The sequence below is a fragment of the Hemiscyllium ocellatum genome, chromosome 1 (genome assembly GCF_020745735.1).
Source record: "Hemiscyllium ocellatum isolate sHemOce1 chromosome 1, sHemOce1.pat.X.cur, whole genome shotgun sequence".
In the NCBI taxonomy this organism is placed as follows: Eukaryota; Metazoa; Chordata; class Chondrichthyes; order Orectolobiformes; family Hemiscylliidae; genus Hemiscyllium; species Hemiscyllium ocellatum.
This window is the reverse complement of record NC_083401.1, coordinates 142368455-142394178: the sequence shown is the minus strand read 5'-3', so window position 1 is coordinate 142394178 and position 25724 is coordinate 142368455. Positions and strand designations below refer to the sequence as shown.

Here is a 25724-nt window from a genome sequence, read left to right as displayed (position 1 = left end):
ACAATGGAGCATGTGCTATTCCTACCAAAGACAGGGCTAAGCATGGGTTTCCCAGGGCTGGGGGCCACTGTGCACTTGTCTGTCAGTTGGCAGGTGGACCATGGTGGCTTGCTGGAATGGTTTGGAGGCACCCTTTTAGGGTCCACGTTTGGAGGAGTAAGCTGAACCACAGACAAAATCTGTGATGAAAAATAGGCTTCTGTAATGTACGCTACTGATATAGGTGTTAGCCTCTGCCATGTTAATAAAGAGATCAGCCTCTGACCTAGTGAATGTAGTAGGGTTGCCATTGCGTTTTGTATGTATGAATTTCATATTAATAACATCCTACTTTAATGTCTGTTTTATCCAATTAACAATTTGATAATTAAGATACTTTTTTAAGAAGAAATTTTATAATTTTTTTTGTTAAGTTGGACCAATTGATATAGCAAATGCATTTGTTGTTGACTAGCGGGGATTTGCTGTGTTTCCTTCATTATAGGTACAATGAAAGTAGACACATTGGCTGAACCTTGTATTTTTTTAAGTGCTAATTGAGTTGAGACTTTTGGAGGTTTTTTTGCAGTGAACCCAGAAAGATGCCTTGTTGCATCTTATCAAACTCTCCTTATTTTACTATCTGCACTACCCTAGACACCCCTTTCATCTCCTTTGATCCCCATTTTGCCAAGCTCCTTTCTCAGGACAACTCTGTGCCTAGCAGATATCCACCCAAAGACCTTGCATCCACAACAACTATAAAAGACTACCATGTACCTAGTCAAGCATTGGTATTACCCCTCACCAGCAGCTTCGAGGCACAGCAGGCACTAACCCTTGCTGCTCACAGTACATACCTGGCACTACTGCTGATCCCTCACACATACAACATGATTGTCTCACCTTAGTTGAACAACCAAACCACACGTTAATGTCTCCTTGGCTTCATTCTTTCTAATACCCTCTCCAAGCTGCAACTACACTGTCCCCAATGGGCACTGGAGACTGGTTGCTTGTATTTGTCTCATAGAGAAACATCACATGCAGACAAGCACTTGACTGCACATGTGAAGAACTGTTCCCAGTGTTGGGAGAGACCTCACCAGACATCTCATGATTCTGCTACAAATTTCACCACATCCCACATCTTTCAGGTTCCTATAAGATTCTGCCATATATTTTATGACTAACGTTATTAGACCAAACAAACCAGTTTTAAGAATTTTTACTGTAATAAAGGCATGACAATATCAAATAAAACTACTCAGTCAGCAACGCACTACAGCAAAGCTATCCCCAGTGACTTATAAACAAATTCAAAAGGCTCACGCTACATTGTATAGTTATGGTACATTGTCAGCAGATGTCTAGCCTTCTATCTAATGCCCCAAGCACCTGCTAATTCAGTGAGCTCTCTTCTCTCTGTTTCACCAAGTTGAAGCTTCCAGTGCCTTTTGAAACAGTTTCCTTCACTCAAACTTCTGAATATATTTATATGGATTTGCATAAGCAAGGCACACACTGGGTACCCTTGGTCTTCAATTTTCCAATGCAAGCTTTGTTGCGAGGAACAGGAGTTCCATCCTCACCAGCATTCCATTTGTTGATTAACCCAAAAACATTTTTTCCCTCGGCTTGGCGTAGCGGCACCTGTCTTTGGTCTGTCAGCCTTAGAGAGTGTGAAAATAACCTTCTCCTTTGTGTTCAGGTATTAAAGCACAAACCTTACTTTCATTCTGGCTTGATTTTGACTCCTTGCACCTCTTAGAAACAGGATGTCATGGATCTGTCATTATCCAGCATAGTCCACAACATCTCTCGACACTTCCCCCACCCCCATGATGTTTTTTGTTTCTGTTGTGTGGCACGGTGCCTCAGTGGTTAGCACTGCTGCCTCACAGCGCCAGGGTCCCAGGTTCGATTCTAGCCTTGGGCGACTGTGTGGAGTTTGCACATTCTCCCCGTGTCTGCGTGGGTTACCTCTGGGTGCTCCGGTTTCCTCCCACGGTCCAAAGATGTGCAGGTCAGGTGAATTGGCCATGTTAAATTGCCCATAATGTTAGGTGGATGAGTCATGGGTAAATATAGGGTAGGGGAATGGGTCTGGGTGGGTTACTGTTCGGAGGGTCAGTGTAGACTTGTTGGGCCAAAGGGCCTGTTTCCACACTGTAGGAAATCTAATCTAATCTAATTCTTATTATATGGTGACCACGTGATGTGGCGACAACTCTCCTGTTGTGGAACAAGACATAAATATTATTAAATAGCGTTCAAGGCAATTAATTAGGATGGCATGGTGGCTCAGTGGTTAACGCTGCTGCCTTACAGCACCAGGGACCCAGGTTCAATTTCAGCCTCAGGCAACTGTGTGTGTGGAGTTTATACATCCTCTTCGTGCCTGCATGGGTTTCCTCTGGGTGCTCCGGTTTCCTCCCACAGTCCAAAGATATGCCGGTTGAATGGATTGGCCATGCTAAATTGCCCAAAGTGTTCAGGGGTATGCAGGTTACATGGATTCCCATGGGAAATGAAAGTTTACAGAGATAGGGCATGTGGTGGGTCTGGGTGGGATGCTCTTCAGAGGGTCGGTGTGGACCTGATGTACACTGTAGGGATTCTATGAAGAGTGAAACAGGTAAAAAAAATTCTGATGATTCACTCCTACCTTTCTCCTTATTCTTCTCGCCCATTGTATTTCCTCTTTGCACTATATATGTAGAGGCATCTGACCAAATCTAAATGTCTATTGAGAATATAGCCAGGAATCTCTGTGTCCAAGGATGACCCAGTCATGGTGAGGTTTGTTTTTAGTTTTCGGTTATCTGCTGTACTTCTCTAATATTGCAGTATAGATTGTACTCCAATTGTGGATGAAAATGTTTCTGATTCATAATTGTACTCCCTTTAAGCATACTGAGGTAAATACAAGCACAAGTACAAGAATGGAAATTGGTGCTTTGTGAGTGGGAGTGGGAGAGGTGCAATGCTGTTAGTTTGAGATTTGGAAATACGTAAAGTTGTTTATCAGCAAATCAGAACTCAAAAACTTATGAATAATCCCCCAGTCAGAGCATAATATATTGTTCTTCAGTGGACAGTGTATGTATCTCCTCCACACTGTTTAATAAATATTGGCACTTACATCTTTAGGCAACTGACTCTGAGAAGATTCTCCCAACCTCAGACTGAATCAGTGCTATTTCACTATATTGTGAGGTGAAAAATAAAATGCTCCAACTACTAGAGGCAGTGTTCAGATAATAGTATCTGTGTAAAGCAAAACAGAGGATGTAGGCTCCTGATGGGATGGACAAGGATTTGTTTGGAAGCAGAAATTCATGCTACCGGTTCGTGAGCCAGTTTCCTGGCTCCATTCCATTCCTGGACAATTTTCCCAGAAGCAGGATGGCAGAAATGGCAGAACTTTCAATCTATAAGAGGAGGGTTGCCAGGTGAAGCCCTTGAAGATCTTTTCCTGCAGCCCTTCATGTGCCTGCAGGCAGTGTGGTATAGGAAAGCTACCTGGAGGTGGCAGTATGAGAGCAGACCAAGACCTCTTATTCCAGCCAGGTTTAGAGATGTTCCCTGACTGTCTACCTGGATTCAGCTGTAGCTGCAGATCACTTGTGGAGGAGTAGTGGTGACCCTGTTGCAAAAGGCTTTTTCAAAAGTTTTTTTAGGTTTCAAAACCATTGTCATATCTTACTTGTCTTGGGATCTTGCTTCTACTTCCTTGTTTTGGGTTCTCCAGGTTCACCTCCATTATCCTTAACTGGCTGGTAAATCTCCCTCTGGATACTAGTTGACTAAGTTCAGGAGAAACGCACATGAGAATGATTGTTCCCCACATGGTATGGGTTTCTACTTCCTGGAGGAGCCTGATGCTGAGGGGAAGTCCTGCTTACAGCCTTAATGTTACAGGTCGATTGAATGCACACAATGTCCTATTGGTTATTACTACATACTGGTGGGATAATGTAATATTATTGCTAATTTTAATATGCTATTAATTTTAACATTATTGTAATACTAACCATAAAATTAGTGTATAATTTAATTATGCCAAATAGTGCAGAACTCCTCTTGAGATTCTGCTTCTCAATCTAAATAGACAATAAAATCTCCAAATTTTGCCCTTCAATAAACACATTAGGAAGAAAGGTACCCAAAGACAGCCTAGCTCGTCTAACACTGGATCTAATGACTCATCTCACCTTGACGATGAGAGTTTTTACCACATTTGATCATTGTTATAATAGTTATGGTTTTTGTTAAATACTGAATGAAACTTCTACTCTGTTTTTAAGAAAAAGCAAATAAATTTTCTTTGATTCCTGGTTTTCTTTTCTCAAATGTCTTTGTTGCATAGCTTTGACAAAATATGTCACATATTAAATTTATAATGTATCCTTCCAGCATTGTGACCATTTTAAACAGCCCAGTTAACTAACCCAGCTAAAGAGACTTGAGAATTTGGTTATTACATTTTGAATAATCACAGATATGATGAAGTCTTGTTAGATAACAGTAATTCACTCCAGTAACTAATTGCTAATTGGAAATGCATTTTCATATCCTGCTTCAGGTTGATTACAACTTAGAGATCAGTTCCTTAGATTAGAATGTGATGGTTTCGCAAGGGGAAAGGTTATGCTGTGAGAAACACCATTTTAATTTAATGCAACTTCTCATTTTCTTTAAGTAATATAACTCTCGATTGTCTGATTTCCAGGAGGGAAAACCATCTAACCAATTGCAGAATTAGCTAACTACAGTTGATTTTAGAAAAAAAAATTGCAGGGGTTTGAAGTACTAATATTGTGTTCTCGTATATTATCAGCTTTCAAGTTTTTTTTATTACTTCCAAGTGAGGATGTCATTTCTGTCCCTCTACCTGGAATATGCATTTCTCCCTGCCCACATTTCTTTGTGTTACATCCAATTAATCTTCTGCACTTTGTTACCGAGGAGCAAAGATCAGATAAATTATATTCGACTGTAGCCACATTTTCCCAGATAATTGGTAACAGATTAGGCAGCTCTTCCAGACCATTGAGCCAGAATTTTCAGCTCATGTTGAGGTCAACTTTTTAAAATAACACCTGTATTACAAACAAATTGAAACATCTAAGCTAGTGTGTTTTAAAAAAAAGTCAAAGGTAAGGAGATGAGATAAATACTCCAAAAAAAAAATTTCTGTGAACTGTCCATGCTTTTTAAGTAGATACACTTTTAAACCTTTTCTGTCATGGTTTGCATCATTCAGTGATAATGCTGACGTATTCAGGCATATATTTCTTGTTGACTGGTATTTAATTCTAAATGCTTTAATAATTTCAATTTATTTTTCAGAATGGATTCACTCCACTCTATATGGCTGCGCAGGAAAATCATATTGAAGTTGTGAGATTCCTTCTGGAGATTGGAGCTAACCAGAGCACAGCCACTGAGGTACAGTACTCTGCACTGACGATTAATGGCAGAATAAGAAATGACCATTAGACTGTTACCAATATGAACATTAAAATGTTGGAAGCATTCCCTCCTAGTCATTGATGGCTTTTATTAGTAATGGTTCACAAAAATGTTAACTTCAATGTGTATAGAATTTTCTGTCAAAATAATAATGACATTAATGATGTTCCTTGATTTATTGATGCCCTTTCTGTATAGCCCTTTGAAAATTTCCCTTCTGGTGTCTTTCCAACTCACCTTTAAAAGCCAAAACTGAATCTATTAGCACCAACCTTTCAGATAGTACTATCCAGATTTTGATGAATTGATGCGTGACACAAAGTTTTTTTTCCCCCCTCGTCAGTTTCAGCTAGTTTACTAAACACTTTTTAATTCTTCATCCACTGGTTGTTTATCTGTTTGCCAGTGAGAACAATTTCTCTTTATTCTGTTGAAATCCTCACGATTTTAAATGAATGTCAAAACATTTCTTCTCCAAGGAGAAAAGTCTCAGCATTGTCAATATATTCATGTAATTTCTGCATAAATACAAGCCTTTTCCGAGCTACCATCCATTCTGAAAAGCGTCACTGGGCATGAAATGTTAACTCTGGTGTTTCCCTACAGATGCTGCCAGACATGATAAGCTTATCCAGCTATTTCTGTTTTTGACCTGCTTTCCGGCATCTGCAATGTTTTTGTCAATGAAATTTAATCCCCTCCTTCCTGTAATCATTCCCATATTTTCCGCACCCTTTCTGTATTACAAGTATATTATAAATGAACATTGCTGACAATAGTTATTGCTCTAGTAATTGGTGGTTCTGGTGAATAGCTTTGAGCTGTTTCTTAGACACATGTTAAACATTTTATCTCTTTTTAATAGGAAAGATGACTAAGAGCAGAAGAGAAAAAATGAAATCAAAAAATAAACTGTTTTTCTTGTCATTCATTTCCTCGTGTTTTGTAAAAAGAGAAATTTAATTTATGAAGGCAAGAGTTCAATTATCTCACATAAAGCAGCCCCTAAAACCCTTCAGGGTATGAAATTCAATGAGTTTTGTTCAATGAAATAAATCATTTCATGTAAATTTCAGTTGAGAGTACCAGTCATTCATATGAAAAATTGACAGTGTTTTCCCAAATGTGACTTGTGGTCAGTCCTCTTGGACCACTGAACCTATTAGTTATTTAATCTCATTTTCATGTAGCAAGATAGACAGGTTAATGTTTGCTGTGGACTAATGTCTAAGTCTTTAAGGTATTGCAATTGCTGTAATGCTTAAATATTAGAAAGTCATAATCATGCATCAACAAAGTAAAAATAGGAAAAAGAGAAGGCCTCAATTTTGCTTAAAAAATTCACATACTGCATTAACCAAAATGCATAACTTAACTGAATCCAGCATGAAGTATATAAGCAACAGATAATCTTTAAAGAAATTTGACATAATTTACACAAGCTGTAGATTCCCTCAAGGCACAAAAACCAGAAACTGTGGCTAACAAGTTATTGTATAATATTTAAATTTAATGGGAGAAGGGCAGGGATTTTGATCCGACTTCATAAATGAAAAGAAATGGAATGTTTTAATTTTACCGTCAATCCCCTTCTTTTCCTAATGAAACAGCACATCTAAAATTCTGAGCAGCTGAGGTCTTTCTCCAATGAATTTGCGAGTGGCCTCTGAAACAGTGCAGCAATTCAAAACTTTATATGTAACGTAAGATCTAAATATTTAACTTGTATTTTTCTAATTTGCGCATGCTCAAAAACAAAGGATATCCAGGTAATTTGGTGCATTTAAGGATGGATGTTCTAATTTTCCCTGTCAAAGGTACGGGCGGAGCTTGGAACCGGGGAAGGTAGGAAGGAGGTTTACTACCTTAAATGAGCTGTGAGAAAGTGGAGCCCATTTCACTAGATCACAGAAGCTTAAAATTAGACCTGATGCAAAGGAAAACAGTACAGAAAACTTTGACAAAACAAACCCAACAAATTGTTCATTATATGGCATAAATTTAGCACATCCTCATCACAATGAAAGCTGAGATTCAGAATATTTTGCACAAAGGTTCCTAAGACATGGAAAGTATTGCTTGGAACTGTTTTGGATGTGAATTCACAATTCTCTCAAATCAATTATATTTTAAGAGAAAAAAGGATGTTCAAAAGGGTATGGAAAAAGTGCAGGGAAATGGGACTTTGTGAGTTGATGCTTCAAAGAGATACTGCTGGTGAAATTGGCTAATTTGCTTCCTTCTGTTCTGTAAAATCCTGATTCTGTTACAGATACCCTCGAGACTGGAACCTGCAGGCACCATCTGTACTTGCCCTTAGGGTATAGTGAACTAATGTGGGTTAGAATTTTAATAAGATACAAAGGTAGACAAAAATGCTCTAGGCTTCCTATCAATCAGTTGGATAAATGGTAAATAACCTCAATATTAGAACATTTAGTCATGATGTGCACTTTTGGTAAATGTTAAATGGGACATTGTTTGTATAAAAGAGGCCTTCTCTTTCTCTTTATTTAGTTTGCTAATTAGTGAGCAAGTGATGTTTGCTTTTGAACATTCGCACATTAGAAAAATGTCAATAATTACAAGTTAAATATTTAGATCTTACTTTACACATAAAGATTTGAACTGCTGCATGGTTTTGGAGGCCACTTGCAGATTCAATGGGGAAAGGTGTCAGCTGCGTAGAATTTCAGGGGGTGCTGTTTTATTAGGAAGATCAGAATGTACAAGATTGTGAACATTTGAAAGTACATAAGGTGCAAATTTAACAACTGGAGGAGTTTCCCACCTGACCACCCAAAGAGTCTAAAGGGGAAGGTTAATTGCATGCAAAATATCTGTTCTTCACTTGAATCGAAATCCCACCTTGGAGAGCTGCTGGCTTTTTCTATAGTCCCAGTAGTACCACTTGGACCTGTAGGCATTGCTGGCACTACAAACAATACCTCAAATCTAAAACCTGGAGTTCAGGATCAGGTAGATATGGGGAATTCCATGGCAGGAACGGGAGCTGACACCCAGAGGTTGATTCTGTCTGGATGTATTCTGGGAGATGTTGGTGTTAGGAATCAACCTAGTGAATTTCTGTTGAATTACCTCTAATGCCATTGTATCCTTCCTTAAATGCAGAGACCAAACTTACACATTCACTCGATGCAGCCTCACCAACACATTACACTGTTGAAAGATGATTTCCCTGTTTTATAACTCCAACTCCCAAGCAATGAATGCCCAAAATTCAATTTGCTGCCTTAAATTGCTTGTACCACTTGCATGTTAACTTGTTTGTTTTTCTTTCACAATGACACACACACATCTTTCTGAAGTCTTCAATCATTTAATTAGTAGTCTGCTTTTTGATTCGTCCTACCAAAGTACATGAGCTCTCACTTTGTTGTATTCAACTCTGTCAGCCAGTTTTTTCCCCCATTACTCAACCACGTACTAAATAGTCTCCATTCAGATTGTTAATATCCTCATTAGAACATACCCTCTTACCTATTTTTGTATCATGAGCAAATGTGGAGACATTATACTCTCTCTGTTCCTCCAAGTCATTAATATAGAGAGTAAATAATTGAGATCCTAGGACTAAACTTGAGAGAAAATTCGCTAGCAATGATTTTTAGAGGCTTTTAAAAAAGTAATTAAAGAGAGAGTTGGTTGTCGAGGCAGTGAGAATAGGGATTTAATGGTAGATAATAAGAACGTGACAGATGAAGTGAACAAAATGCTCTCTCTTCACTACATAGGAAATGTGAACCATTCCCAGTAATAGTCAAAAATCAGGAGAAGGGAAGAGGATAAGAACCTAATGAAATTGTAATCATTAGGAAGTGGTGCTGAGCAAACTGTTGGAGCTGCTGGCTAACAAATCCCCACGTCCTCATTGATTTCATCCTTGGGTCTCACATGTGGTTGCTAATGAGGTAGTAGATGTATTGTTAAATGTTGAAAATTTGCTAGACTCTGGAAAGATTCAATCAACTTGGAAAATAGGAGGTATAACTTCTCTATTTGAAGAGGTAGGGGGAAGGCAGAAAACCAGATACAATAGGCTTATTAGCTTGGTATTTTCTTGGCAGAGGTGTTTAGACATTACCAGTAAGGATTTTAGAGCTGGGTGTTTTAAAATTGTCAAGGTAATCTGGAAGAGCAAGCATATGAAGTCAGTTTTGTAGGGGAGGATTGTGTTTAACTAATGTATTGGAGTTCTCTTGAGGGAGTGCAATGTACTATAGATAAGAGGGAGTGCATTCACAACCAACTTAGATTTCCAAAAGGCATTTGACAAGGTGCCACATCAAATGTAGTAAGGCAGATACACATGGTATGCGTGGTGATGTACTAGCGTTGTAGAAGATTGACTGACTGAAGTAAAATAGAGACCACATGTAAATGGATCTTTTTCAAATTGGCACGATCTGACCTACAGGATCTGTACTGAGGCCACAACTTTTCACAATTTGTATCAATGACTTCAATGAGGGGAGCAAAGGCTTGGTAGCTAATTTTTCAGGTGACACAAAGATAGATAAGTTGAGTTGTGAAGAGCACACAATGAGGTTGAAGGACTATGTGGACAGGTTGAGTGAAAAGGTAAAACTTGCAGACAGAGTACAATGAGGGAGAGTGTGAAAGTCTTCACTTTGGCAGAAACAATAAAAAACAAATTGCTACTTCTATAGAGAACAATTGCTGAATTCTGTCTCACAGAGGGACCTATCATATGAATCACTAAAGGTTGATATACCAGTAAAGCAATTAATTAAGTAGGGTCAGGAATACTGCCCTTTCTTAGGACAGAAATTTAATGTAAAAGTAAGGATATTAAGCTTCAGTTATACAGGGCATTAGCAAGACCACAGCTCAATTACTGAGTGTTGTTTAGATTTTTTTATTTAAGGAAGGATATCAATGCATTGAAGCAGTAGAGGTTTCTAAATTGATACCTGGGATGAGTGTGCTCTTGTATGAGAGTATGAAAGTTTTGCAAATTGGTCTGTTCTCACTGGTATTGAAAGGAATGAGAAGTGACTTGACTGAAATATATAAATGGTCCTTTATGGTCTTGACAAGGTACAAATGGAAATGATGTTTCCTCTTGTGGGCAAGTCTAGATATATAAGCACTATTTTTCTTAAAGAAAATTGTGTGACCTTGAAACTTCCTGCCTCAGAAGATTGTGGAGGTGGATCATTGAATACTTCAGAGTCATAAAGATGTACAACACAGAAACAGACTCGAGTCCAACTTGTCCACGCCGACTGGATATCCTAAATTAATCTAGGCCTGTTTTCCAGCATTTGACCCATATCCCTGTAAACCCTGCCTGTTCACATACCCATCCAAGTGACTTTTAAATGTGGTAATTGTACCAGCATCCACAACTTCCTCTGGCAACTCATTCTTTACTTGCACCATCCTCTGCATGAAAAAATTGCTCCTTAGGTGCCTTTTAAATCTTTCCCCTCTCACCCTAAATCTATGCTTTCTAGTTCTGGACTCCTCCACTGCAGGGAAAAAAACCTTGTTTATTTACCCTTTCTATGCCCCTCATGATATTATAAATGTCTGTAAGGTCACTCCTCAGCTTCCGATGCTCCAGAGAAAATGGCCCCAGCCTATTCAACTTCTCCATATAAGCTCAAACTCTCCAACGCTGTCAACATCCTTGTAAATCTTTTCTGAACCATTTCAAGTTTCACAATATTTTTCTAATAGGATAAGGTAAAGAGATCCTTGTTAGACAAGGATATCAAAGATTATTGCAGAGGATGAGAATGTGGAAATTGAAACACAAAGATCAGCCAGTATGTTATTGAATATTATTTAATTAATATATTGAAATTGTTGTTTTGCCAAATGGCTATTTCCTTTTCCTTTTCCTAATTTGTATGTTCATATGTATATTTATTTCTTTTTTTTATAATATTGCTTCAAATAATTTTTATATGGTGTGACATCCTTTGTTTTTTATTTAATAATCTTTTATGCTCTTTCTGTTAAAAATGCACAATATCCTTTTATGTTCATGACTGTAAACAAATAGTGAAACACATGCTCTATTAAGTCAGGTCTCACTCTAGGATGGAAATTGCATTACCATCAGCTGGAATCAAAATAGAGGGATCATGGTCTTTTGGAAATCTAAGTACATTATGCTTACAAACACACTGTTATCCACAAAATATATCACTTCTTGAAATAACAGCAACAATTTTCCCCTTTCCCTTTCGTGAAACCAGGCTGACTCTTCCAAGTTTCTTGGAGTTGTTAACATGCTCAGCTATAACCTTTTTAATGATCAATTCTACCACCTTCATAGCAACAGACATCAAGCTGATTGCCATGTAGAAGTTTAGGAAATGGAATTAGGAAATACGATGAGAGGAAAGTCAAAGTTGTGTGAGTCACTGGATTGATAATCAATGTCAGTTGACATCCCACCTCAGAAATACAGCTGGAGAAGTCAAACAAAGGAAGGGAAGATTTAAAGATAGTCCATGTTGTTTTATGTATTGGAAAACAATAGTGATCACACACATTGGTGGGTGGCATGGTGGTAGTGGGCGGCATGGTGGCGCAGTGGTTAGCACTGCTGCCTCACAGCGCCTGAGACCCGGGTTCAATTCCTGACTCAGGCGACTGACTGTGTGGAGTTTGCACGTTCTCCCCGTGTCTGCGTGGGTTTCCTCCGGGTGCTCTGGTTTCCTCCCACAGTCCAAAGATGTGCAGGTCAGGTGAATTGGCCATGCTAAATTGCCCGTTGTGTTAGGTAAGGGGTAAATGTAGGGGTCTGGGTGGGTTGCGCTTTGGTGGGTCGGTGTGGACTTGTTGGGCCGAAGGGCCTGTTTCCACACTGTAAGTCTAATCTAAACATCACTTTCTTTGAGTGCAGGTGTTTTATTTACAGTGCTTCTGAAGTATCTATCTGGTCACAGACTCTACATTTCAGTTCCATTTCTCTTTCTCAGTCACTTCACGCAGACTTGACTAACAGCACAGAGAAAACAGTCAACGGACACACAGACTCAAACACCCAACAATTAGTCACTGAATACTGCACATGGATTCACAGAGTCATAGAGATGTACAGCTCGGAAACCGACCCTTCGGTCCAACCCGTCCATGCTGACCAGATATCCCAACCCAATCTAGTCCCACCTGCCAGCACCCGGCCCATATCCTTCCAAACCCTTCCTATTCCTTTTTATAAATGACCTGGAGGAGGGGCTAGAAGGTTGGGTGAGCAAGTTTGCGGATGATATCAAAGTTGGTGGAGTTGTTGACAGTGAGGAAGAATGTAACAGGTTACAGCAGGATGTAGATAAGCTGCAGAGCTGGACAGAAAGGTGGCAAATGGAGTTCAATGTAGGTAAGTGTGAAGTGATTCACTTTGGTAAGAGTAACAAGAGTACTGGGCTAATGGTCAGATATTTGGAAATGTGGATGATCAGAGGGATCTTGGTGTCCGTGTACACAGATCTCTGAAAGTTGTCACCCAGGTAAATAGTGCTGTGAATAAGGCATATGGCGTACTGGCTTTTATTGGTAGAGGAATTGAGTTCCGAAATCCTGAGGTCATGTTGCAGTTGTATAAGACTCTGGTGCGGTCTCATCTGGAGTATTGTGTGCAGTTTTGGTCGCCATACTATAGGAAGGATGTGGAGGCACTGGAACGGGTGCAAAGGAGGTTTACCAGGATGTTGCCTGGTATGCTAGGAAGATCGTATGAAGAAAGGCTGAGGCACTTGGGGCTGTTTTCATTGGAGAAAAGAAGGTTTAGGGGTGACTTGATGGAGGTGTACAAGATGATTAGGGGTTTAGATAGGGTTGACCATGAGAACCTTTTTCCATGGACGGAGTCAGATATTATGAGGGGGCATAGCTTTAAATTAAGGGGTGGTAGGTATAGGACTGATGTTAGGGGTAGATTCTTTACTCAGCGAGTCGTGAGTTCATGGAATGCCCTGCCAGTAGCAGTGGTGGACTCTCCCTCTTTATGGGCATTTAAACGGGCATTGGATAGGCATATGGAGGAAAGTGGGCTAGTGTAGGTTAGGTGGGCTTGGATCAGCGCAACATCGAGGGCCGAAGGGCCTGTACTGCGCTGTATTTTTCTATGTCCTATTCACATACCCATCCAGATGCCTCTTAAATGTTGCAATTGTACCAGCCTCCACCACTTCCTCCAGCAGCTCATGCCATACTGCCCTCTGTGTGAAAAAGTTGCCCCTTAGGTCTCTTTTATATCTTTCCCCTCTCACACTAAACCTATGCCCTCTAGTTCTCGACTCCCTGACCCCAGGGAAAAGACTTTGCCTATTTACTCTATCCATGCCCCTCATAATTTTGTAAACCTCTATAAGGTCACCCCTCAGCCTCCGACGCTCCAGGGAAAACAGCCCCAGCCTGTTCAGCCTCTCCCTGTAGCTCAAATCCTCCAACCCTGGCAACGTCCTTGTGAATCTTTCCTCAACCCTTTCAAGTTTCACAACATTTTTCCGATAGGAAGGAGACCAGAATTGCACGCAATATTCCAACAATGGCCTAACCAATGTCCTGTACAGCCGCAACATGACCTCCCAACTCCTGTACTCAATACTCTGACCATTAAAGGAAAGCATACCAAACACCACTTTCACTATCCTATCTACCTGTGACTCCACTTTCAAGGAGCTATGAACCTGCACTCCAAGGTCTCATTGTTCAGCAACACTCCCTAGGACCTTACCATTCAGTGTATAAGTCCTCGAGTAAAAAGTGAGGTCTGCAGATGCTGGAGATCAGAGCTGAAAATGTGTTGCTGGTTAAAGTGCAGCAGGTCAGGCAGCATCCAAGGAACAGGAAATTCGACGTTTCGGGCACAAGCCCTTCATCAAGAATGAGGAAAGTGTGTCCAGCAGGCTAAGATAAAAGGTAGGGGGGAGGGGCGATGGAGATGTGATAGGTGGAAGGAGGTCAAGGGGAGGATGATAGGCCGGAGTGGGGTGGGGGTGGAGAGGTCAGGAAGAAGATTGCAGGTTAGGAGGGCGGTGCTGAGTTCGAGGGAATCGACTGAGACGAGGTGGGGGGAGGGGAAATGAGGAAACTGGAGAAATCTGAGTTCATCCCTTGTGGTTGGAGGGTCCCCAGGCGGAAGATGAGGCGCTCCTCCTCCAACCGTCGTGTTGTTATGTTCTGGCGATGGAGGAATCCAAGGACCTGCATGTCCTTGGTGGAGTGGGAGGGAGAGTTAAAGTGTTGAGCCACGGGGTGGTTGGGTTGGTTGGTCCGGGCGTCCCAGAGGTGTTCCCTGAAGCGTTCTGCAAGTAGGCGGCCCGTCTCCCCAATATAGAGGAGGCCACATCTGGTGCAGCGGATGCAATAGATGATGTGTGAGGAGGTGCAGGTGAATTTGTGGCGGATATGGAAGGATCCCTTGGGGCCTTGGAGAGACGTAAGGGAGGAGGTGTGGGCGCAAATTTTGCATTTCCTGCGGTTGCAGGTGAAGGTGCCAGGAGTGGAGGTTGGGTTGGTGGGGGGTGTGGACCTGACAAGGGAGTCACGGAGGGAGTGGTCTTTGCGGAACGCTGATAGGGGAGGGGAGGGAAATATATCCCTGGTGGTGGGGTCCGTTTGGAGGTGACAGAAATGATGGCGGATGATACGCTGTATACGGAGGTTGGTGGGATGGTAGGTGAGGACCAGTGGGGTTCTGTCCTGGTGGCGGTTGGAGGGGCAGGGCTCAAGGGCGGAGGAGTGGGAAGTGGAGGAGATGCGGTGGAGGGCATCGTCGATCACGTCTGGGGGGAATCTGTGGTCTTTGAAGAAGGAGGCCATCTGGGCTGTACGGTATTGGAACTGGTCCTCCTGGGAGCAGATGCGGCGGAGACGAAGGAATTGGGAATATGGGATGGAGTTTTTACAGGGGGCAGGGTGGGAGGAGGTGTAGTCCAGGTAGCTGTGGGAGTCAGTCGGTTTATAGTAGATGTCTGTGTTGATTCGGTCACCTGAGATAGAAATGGAAAGGTCTAGGAAGGGGAGGGAGGAGTCTGAGACAGTCCAGGTGAATTTGAGGTCGGGATGGAAGGTGTTGGTAAAGTTGATGAACTGTTCAACCTCCTCGTGGGAGCACGAGGCAGAGCCGATACAGTCATCGATGTAGCGGAGGAAAAGGTGGGGGGTGGCGCCAGTGTAGTTGCGGAAGATGGACCGTTCCGCATAAGCTACGAAGAGACAGGCATAGCTGGAGCCCATGCGGGTGCCCATGGCAACTCCTTTAGTTTGGAGGAAGTGGGAGGATTGGAAAGAGAAGTTGTTCAGGGTGAGGACCAGTTCAGTCAGTCGAAGGTGGGTGTCGGTGGAAGGGTACTGGTTGGTACGGCGGGAAAGGAAGAAGCGGAGGGCTTTGAGTCCTTCGTGATGGGGGATGGAGGTGTACAGGGACTGGATGTCCATTGTGAAGATAAGGCTTTGGGGACCGGGGAAGTATAAGTCCTGCTAAGATTTGCTTTCTCAAAATGCAGTACCTCACATTTATCTGAATTAAACTCCATATGCCACATATTGGCCCATCTGGTCCAGATCCTGTTGTAATCTGAGGTAACCCTCTTCGCTGTCCACTACACCTCCAATTTTGGTGTCATCTTACTAACTGTACCTCTTATACTCGCATACAATCATGTAAATGACGAAAAGAAGTGGACCCAACACCGATCCTTGTGGCACCCCACTGGTCACAGGCCTCCAGTCTGAAAAACAACCCTCCACCACCACCCTCTGTCTTCTACCTTTGAGCCAGTTCTGTATCCAAATGGCTAGTTTTCCCTGTATTCCATGAGATCTAACCTTGCTCATCAGTCTCCCCTGGGGAACCTCTACTGCTCTGCCATAATCAATCCTCTTTGCTACTTCCTCAAAATCTCAATCAAGTTTGTGAGACATGATTTCCAACGCACAAAGCCATGTTGACTATCCCTAATCAGTCCTTGTCTTTCCAAATACATGTACATCCCGTCCCTCAGGATTCCCTCCAACAACAACAGGGCGGCACGGTGGCACAGTGGTTAGGGCGGCACGGTGGCACAGTGGTTAGCACTGCTGCCTCACAGCACCAGAGACCCGGGTTCAATTCCCGCCTCACGTAACTGTGTGGAGTTTGCACGTTCTTCCCGTGTCTGCGTGGGTTTCCTCCGGGTGCTCCGGTTTCCTCCCACAGTCCAAAAGATGTGCGGGGTCAGGTGAATTGGCCATGCTAAATTGTCCGTAGTGTTAGGTAGGGGGTAAATGTAGGGGTATGGGTGAGTTGCGCTTCGGTGGGTCGGTGTGGACTTGTTGGGCCGAAGGGCCTGTTTCCACACTGTAAGTAATCTAAACTTGCCCACCACCTACGTCAGTCTCACTGGTCTGTAGTTCCCTGGCTTGTCCTTACTACCCTTCTTAAACAGTGGCACCATGTTAGCCAACCTCCAGTCTTCTGGCACCTCACCTGTGACTATCGATGATACAACTATCTCAGCAAGAGGCCCAGCAATCACTTCTCTAGCTTCCAACAGAGTTCTAGTGTACAGTTCGGGTCCTGGGGATTTATCCACCTTTATCCAGCACTTCCTCCTCTGTAATATGGACATTTTACAAGATGTCACCATCTGTTTCCCTACAGCCTATATCTTCCATATCTTTTTACATAGTAAATATTGATGCAAAATACTCATTTAGTATCTGCCCCATTTTCTGCGGCTCCACACAAAGGCCGCCTTGCTGATCTTTGAGGGGCCCTATTCTCTCCCTCGTTACCTTGTGTCCATAATATGTTTGTAAAAGCTCTTTGGATTCTTCTTAATTCTGTTTGCCAAAGCTATCTCATGTCCTCCTTTTGCCCTCCTGATTTCACTCTTAAGTATACTCCTAATTTCTTTATACTCTTCTTAGGATTCACTCGATCTATCCTGTCTATACCTTACATATGCTTCCTTCTTTTTCTTAACCAAACCCTCATTTTCTTTAGTCACCCAGCATTCTCTATACCTACCAGCCTTTCCTTTCACCCTAACAGGAATATACTTTCTCTGGATTCTCATTATCTAATTTCTGAAGGCTTCCCATTTTCCAGCCGTCCTTTTACCTGTGAACATCTGCTCCCAGTCAGCTTTTGAAAGTTCTTGCCTAGTACCATCAAGATTGACATGTGGAGAAGGTTAGAGATTGTAAAATAAATTCTGAAAAATGGGTGAGGGCAAAGATTGGAAGCAAGATATTTTTCAGTTATCCCTTGAAATATAAAAACAAAATGAATAAAGCCACATGAGTAATTGCTCAATGAGAGAAGAAGGTTTAGTCAGGCAGGAGAGGGTAGTTGTGAATGTGGACCAGTACACTCATGAACATACAAATCATGAGTTGAAGGAGGCCATTTGGCCCCTCGTAGAAATAGCTACGGCTCAGTTGGGAAATTGTCAGTTGTTCAAATGGTAGAAAGCGTCATAAATTTGGTGACTGGAAATGTGAGGAAATTGAAGATAAGAGACAACGTTGAGATAGGGAGAAGTAAGTTCCTTGGGGTGAGAATAGAGTGAAATAAAGAGCCTTTCAGGACACAACTCTTTGTGGGTCTCAGGAAGGAAGCGTATGCAGGCTGAGGTGTTCAGGTGCTGAGATGAGTGGCTACAGATAGAGGCTATCTGGAGGAAATAAGGTCACTAAGAATCTGAAATGTGATGGCTTATTATTCATTTTTTGCACCAAGATTCAAGGAGGTAGCTGGAGGTGTTGGACAGTTAATGTTCAAACTTCAAAAGTCTGTATGCCAAACAAGAACAGTAGTACCTTTGTCCGCATATTTATTGATAATATGAGAGTTAGGTCTGAAAGAACAGAGTGCTGCAAGTTGAGGAAGGTTTAAGCCGAATAGAAGAATTAATGTTACAGATGTCATGATGGTACTTGCCAGCAAATGGATGGCGAGCAGATAAGAGATGAAATTGAAGGTGGAATATAATTCTGGTAATGAGAGAAAAGGACTACTTAGTTAAAGAGCTGACTTGACATGACTGAAAAATTCTCAACATCAAGGTCTCGAACTGTGTTGTGGGGATACAAGGAGATGAACCTCTGGCTTTGCAGGGCACCAAAGGCTGTGTTCATGGATCTTTCAGATGTTATTTAATTCTTGCTCTTCAGTTGGAAAATTGTGAGACCTTGTATTCAAATCTTTGTCATGGTGATAAGGTGGCACTGTTAATTTGTCTAACAAGCCCCTTTATCGTTTTCAACAGATAATGAAATAAAATAAATTCCATTGAGGCACATTATCATATAATTTTCTATTACACTATTCTAAGAAAACAATACCTATTTCATCTGTACATTCTATCTACCAAACTGGAAAATGGTTTTCTACAAAGGACAACAATGTGCAGTGCGTCTTATTTATTGATCAAATATATTTTTCTCTATCTGAGAAAAGTCGTCTACATATAGTGCTTAAAATTTTAACAGATTAAATATTCACTTATTGATAGTAATGGAAAACATATACATATTTATTGGGAAAATCCCCATTGGCTTTTCATTCTATGCAATGATTTATCAGTCTATAAATAGGGTTATCAGTGGGTAACTGCAGATGCTAATTTACTTCATGACATACTGAAATCTGTAAGTGATGAAGACTTCCTTTTGAATGGGATTAAAGCTGAATTCAAGAGTTAGATACTGAAATATCTGCATTTATCACAAGTTTGAAAAAAATACAAGTTTCCTAGTCCCATGTTGGGTGGTAATGTTAAGACTTCTCCCTCTTCAGGTACTGTCTCCATGACCTTTAAATCTGTAATTGTAATCCCTTCCCTCAGGCAATCAACATTAAACTCCACAGATCCTGATAAAGTTGTGAATAATTCAGTTCAGCATCAGTCTTCAGGGAGGACTGGGGTCAGTAGCTAGGGAATAGAATTTGTAAAAACCCTTGGAGTGAAATTTACTGCAGGTTTGGGAACTCAAAAATGCATTGTGGAACATGCTTTTAGGCAGCAGGACTAACTCCACAATTTTAGACCATGTGGTCACCTAGTTGGCCAGCTGTGGGTCAATTGATCATTGATATAAGGATGGCAGTTGAGCTTTCAATGCTGCCAACCCAAACAGTGTGTCTCTAGCTCTGTTGGTCCATGAGCTGCTGGCAAGTATAAGTGGTAATGTTTATGACCATTAGTGAAATGCCAGTAGCTGTGTAAAGTGCCCCATGGAGCAGGAAGTTGATTTATCTCCTAGCCCACTGCTGGGAAGCATCCTCACATGGCTCCCCATCATTTCACTCACCACCCAACCGTCATTCCTGATACTGGGATGGGGAAAATTTGAGCCGAATGACTATTCTTTCCAACATTAGTTGGAGGAAATTTGTACACCTTTTTCTGATTGGAATCAATTCACCTTGATACACCTTACAAATATTATGTTCTAAAAACATTTGATGGTGTGTCTAAAACTAGTCCCAGGACTCAGCAAGATGATGGCGGTGCTGTAGAACTGCTGTGGACAGCTCTGCCTAACAGCCAAGGCATACTGGTGTTTTTTGTCATCCCTGGCCAACTTATGTGGTTGAATTAGTAGTTTAAAACCTTACAGAACACATATTTATTAATATTTGGGAGTAGGAAGGATGCCAAAGGGAAAAGGAACAAGCAAACAGCAGCAGGGAGGACACTCCCCTGCAGCACCAGGCATACCAGAGACTGCAGCAAAAGCAGCCTCTCCTGAACCCCCTGGGGGACCTGACAGACTCTCAGGAATTGACTGCAGCCATGGAGAGACTTACCTTGAAAATTGTGGCTGCGATTGAGGAGATCTGTGGGGAGATTCGTGCCCAGGTCCAACTTATCGCATCCATGCTGCAGAAGCATGAGCAGGAGATCCAGGGTCTCAGGGAGAGAGAGTGGAGGAGGTGGAGGGTCAAACTAAGGCCTCGGAAGCTGCAATGGAGTCCTCATCAAGTTGAATCTAGGTGCTGGAACGAGAGTTGCGGGCCTTGCGAGACCATATTGACGACCTCGAAAATCGAGGTCGGAGGATAAATCTCCGAATTGTCGGGCTCCCTGAAGGTGAGGAAGGTGAGCAGCCAGTCAGCTTCTTTGAAAACTGGCTGCCGAAGTTTTTGGGCCTTCAAATCGAGACTACAGATTGAAAGGGCTTATCGGATGACAGTGCACAAGTCAGGGCTGGTGCAGCGCCCCCGCTCAGTCCTAGTGCACTTCCATTCATATAAGGACAAGCAAAACGTCATAGAATTTTCCAGAACCCTGGGAAAAGATCCACAGGCACTGCTGTACAAGGGGTCAAAAATCATGTTTTTCCAGGGTTTCTCTGAAGCTGTAATTCGAAAGAGGAAGTCCTTCGATGAAGCTAAAAAGAGGCTGAGGAACCTGGGCATCCAGTACTCCATGAGATAACCCACAGTGCTCCATTTCAGCCACAAGGACTCAGTTTATAAATTTGACTCAGTGGATAAAGTTAAAACCTTTGTAGACACTTTAAAATAGATGGATTGGCCTGAAGAATATGGTTAATGTTTGTTCTCTTTTCTATCTTTCTCCATGTTTTCCCTTCCTTTTTTAAAATTTCCTTTCTTTCTCCCTAATAATTTCCTTTTTGGAGAGTGGGGAAAAGACCTTGGAATAAGTTGTTCCTTTTTTTTAATAACTGGATTTTCTGATGGGAAATTTTGTGGATGTTCTTTGTTGTCTCTCCCCTTTTTTTTGTTTCTTCTGTTTCTCTTTTAGTCATAAGTAAGGGTGACATGAAGGCAGGGATGGGTGGTGTGCTCATCCTGACTTGGGTCTTTTTTCTGTTGATTTAAGGATCATCTCCTTATGTTTTTTCTGGCCTAAGGCTGGGGCACAGTCCGGGTTTGAAGGAGCTGTGAAGGAGGGGATGGGTAGGGTGAGTGCCCCTATGGGCAGGGGGAAGAGTCTTCCATTCAAGGTTTTATAGTTTTTTTTTGTAGTTTTTTGGTAGTAATAGTTGTTTATAGTTATGATAGAGTAGTTTTTGTATATATAGTTCTCCGACTCTGAGTCTTTATTTACTTATGCTCAGTGCTTTGTAAGCAGGGTTCTCTTTCCCAGGTGTTCAAGGGTATTTGAAAGGGGATATGGCTAAGTGTCTTATTAAATGGTGCACCTGGAACATTAAGGGAAGTCATTCGCCTGTTAAAAGGTAAAAAAAAAAGTGCTTTCTAGCCTTAAGAGGGAAAGGGTTGATATCGTTTGTTGCAAGAAACCCATCTTGATGATGGGGAACACCTGAAATTACAACAGTGGGTTATGACCGGGTATTCTTTTCAGCCTTTACTATTAAAAGTAGGGGAGTGGCGGTACATATCCAGAAAAATCTTCCATTCACATTATTAGAGCAGGTGAAAGATGACCAGGGACGGTTTGTGATATTTAAAGCCCTGATACATAGGGAGGAATATGGCATTTTAAATGTCTACTGTCCTCCAGCACATCCCCTCAAATTTCTCTAAGTTAAGTGCTTTTGAAACACAGCACATTATTATAGGGGGGGGATTTTAATTGAATTTTGGATCCGACAGTGGACAGGTTGCCTTGTGGGCCCCCAACTATTTCTTCACGACCAAGTAGGTAATTGACTTATGCGAGGAGTTGGGGCTGGTGGATATTTGGAGATGTCTTCACCCTACTGGCAGGGGCTTCACCTTTTTTTTCCAAACCCACATAAATGTCACATGAGGATTGGCCTCTTCTGGGCTCCCTCGGCCCTTCTGGATTTGATTATGGGTTGTAAAATTGGGAATACAGCTATCTCTGAACATGTAGCAGTGTATTTGGAGGTTAAGGCCAAGAGTGAGAGGCTAGGTTTGCGGCACTGGCGTTTGGACCCTTTTCTCCTTAAGGATTCCAAATTTGTGGAATACTTTTTGAAGGAGTTTCAGGAATTCTTGACTATCAACTCAGGCACGGCTGGTAGTCCATCTATGCTATGGGAGACTGCAAAGGCCTTTGCTAGGGGATTACCTATTTCCTATTCGGCTAGCAGGAAATGACAGACGGAGGAACAGCAGCATCTACTTGAGACATGGTTGAAAGCCTTGGAGGCAGCACATTTTGCGCGGCCTTTGGTGACTAAGCTACAGCGGATCACGGCCCTCTGGGCTGCCTTGAATTCAATACTGACACAAAACGCGAAGAAAGAACTTGCTTTTGCTAGACAAAGGCTGTTTGAATATGGGGATAGGCCAGGGAAGAATTTAGTGTACCTGACTCGGAAGAAGCGTACTCCCCAATCCACTACTGCAATCACATACAGCGCTGGGGTCTTTATATACGATGCTAAAAAGATTAATGAGGCTTTTCAGAGCTTTTACTCTGAATTGTATCGGTCTGCAGTTTGCGAGGACAGGAGGGCTAAAATGGAGACTTTTTTAAGAACCTGGACCTCCCAGGTAAACTTGGAACAGGCCTCTCTCCTTACTTGCCCCCTTGAGAGTTCAGGAAATACAGGAGGCAGCTAGGCAACTTCAGAGTGGGAAAGCTCCTGGCCCTGATGGTCTCCCGGGTGAGTTTTATAAGGAGTTTATAGGGATATACTGATTGTGCAACTCCAACATCAGCCCTATCGCTGAGATGCATGAATGCCTACCACCATCTTTGAGAGAAGCTAACATCTCCCTAATTCTTAAGAAGGGGAAGGTTCCTGAGGATTGTCCCTCATGCAGGCCCATCTCTCTATTAAATTCAGACTTCAAGATTCTGACAAATATCTTGGTGCTGAGATTGGAAAGGGTGTTGCCCCATATTATTAAAGCGGACCAGACAGGCTTTATAAGGGGCCATAGGTCCTCTAATAATATTAGACGGTTGCTGAATATGGTCCAAGCTTTTCAGCAACGATCGCTTCAGGGGTTGGTGATTTCCTTAGATGCAGAGAGAGCATTTGACCGGGTGGAATGGCCATAGCTTTTTTATATCTTAGAACAGTTTGGGTTGGGTGGGGTCTTTGTTAGGTGGGTGGAGGTTTTATATTGCCACCCTCTGGCTGCGGTCATCACCAACGGGGTGAAGTCTGGGAATTTTAGGATTGGTGAGATTCAAAGTTTGTGCAAAAATTTGTAGCTTGGGTGCTCGTTGTTGTGGTTCTGTTTGCCAAGCTGGGAATTTGTGTTGCAGACGTTTCGTCCCCTGTCTTGGTGACATCCTCAGTGTTTGGGAGCCTCCTGTGAAGCGCTTCTGTGATCACAGAAGCGCTTCACAGGAGGTTCTCAAGCACTGAGGATGTCACCTAGACAGGGGACCAAACGTCTGCAACACAAATTCCGAGCTCGGTGAACAGAACCACAACATTAGGTGAGATCTCCAGAGATGGGAGGCTCTCACAATTTCATGGCTGGGCCGAATATTTCTCATTAAGATGAATGTTCTTCCTCATTTGCTTTATCCCATGCGTATGCTCCTTATAATGTTTCCCAGGTCAAAGCTGTGGAAGGTTATGGGGTGGTTTGGTTCCTTTTTCTGACATTGTGGGCGGCCCCTCACTAAATTACAGTTGCCTCAAGGAGGGAGAGGCGTTGATTTCCCAGGCATCAGGAGATATCAATTGAGTTCCTTGCTGTCCTTTGTCTGCGATTGGGTAGGTAACAATCCAAACTCAATATGGCTGGATATCGAGGCCTCCCAGGCAAAGTGCCCTCTTATTAACCTGCTGTTCATGGATAAGATGAGGACAGTTATGGGCCATTGCCGGAAACCCATTGTCGTTAGTACAGTCAAGGCATGGAGCGCCTGCATCAGAGTGAGGGTTGCATATCCAAGACTTTGCCACTTACGCCTATAGTTGACATGCCAGGGTTCTGACCAGGGATGATGGACTAAAGGTTCAAACTATGGCCATCAAGAAGAGTTTCTAGTTTGGGAGACTTATTTGAGGGGGAGGTTATGATGTCTTTTGAGCAACTGAGCCGCAAGTACGGGTTGCCCAGCAGAGATCTTTTCCGTTTTTTTCAGGTTAGGGATTTCATCCAGAAGAAGACTATGTTTCTCACTAAGCCCGATGCAAAGAGGTTGTTGCTACGGTCCACAAGCACCCTTTTGATTAGTGCCCTCTATCGCCTGCTGGGTGGCAGGATATTAACCGATTATGTGAGGTCTGGGAGCAAGAGCTGGGGGTGGAGATCTCTTCTGAAACATGGGAGAATGTATGGGAGAATACTCAAAGGATCTCAATCTGTAATTGGACATGCGCTACATAGTTAAAAGTTCTGCACAGGGCTCATCTGGCACCAGATCTTCTGACAAAGTTTAAAATAGGGGCATCTTCATTGTGCCCCAAATGTAAAATAAGTGTAGGTACTCTTACCCATTGCTTCTGGACATGCCACAGATTCTGTATTTACTGGAGCACTGTGGCGGGGGAGACAGGGAGAGTATTGAGGACTGAAGTTAAAGTAGACCCGATGTCTCTCCTCTTAGGTCTACCAAATTTACCGTCTTTAGATGGGCATGGGAAGAAACTATGAAATATTCTTGCGTACTGTGCATGGAAGAATATTCTGATGAATTGGGTGTCTGAGAACCCACCAGGCTTGCTGGGATGGCAGAAATTAATTATGGAGCATATTGCCTTGGACTTTTTTACAGGCGTGGTGCACCACACAACAGACAATTTTTATAAGACATGGCAGCCCTACTTGAGTAATTTGGATATAGATTTGTCAGTTATCTTAACTTGGGCATTTGTTTAACCAGGATGATTAGATTTGTCAAGCCCCGGGCCCTGGAGGGGGTCTCCCGAGTTAATATGGGTATATACACAATGCTCCCGTTCCTTTGGGAGCTTTGCGCCAAGCAGAGCTGTTTTTTTTTGTTTTTTTATTTTGCTTTTCTTTCTTTTCTTTGGTGTTGCTTTGCACAGTGTTAGGTATTGCTTTGTATTATAGGGTAGTCTAGTAGTTAGTTGATAGCAGTTGTTTTGTAATTTGCATTCTTTTCTTTTTATTATACTGATATTTGTTATTGATTTTTTTTCAATAATTTTATATGTTTGTAAAGTTAAAAAAAATTGCTAATAAATATATTTACAAAAAAAACCTAGTCCCAGTCCAGTTGATTTCCAATGGAGAGAGGTTTTTCTTTGGTCCCTGAGGCAATATTGTTAAATGTGGAGGGAAGACCATAATGGGATAGTTCTGTGATCAGACCTAAGGTATGTATGCACAATATTTTTTGCTTCTAAATGTCAGTTGGCATGTCCTAAGGACAGTG

The 25724-nt window shown here is 42.1% G+C and overlaps 1 protein-coding gene across 1 annotated transcript in view; it reads left to right on the top strand.

Moving 5' to 3' along the window:
• ank2b (ankyrin 2b, neuronal) overlaps positions 1 to 25724 on the top strand; it is a 399789-nt gene that overhangs the window by 158234 nt on the left and 215831 nt on the right. The window contains exon 5 of the mRNA XM_060826565.1: positions 5335 to 5433. Coding sequence (XP_060682548.1) covers positions 5335 to 5433 — 99 coding nt within the window. The remainder of the gene's footprint in view (positions 1 to 5334; positions 5434 to 25724) is intronic.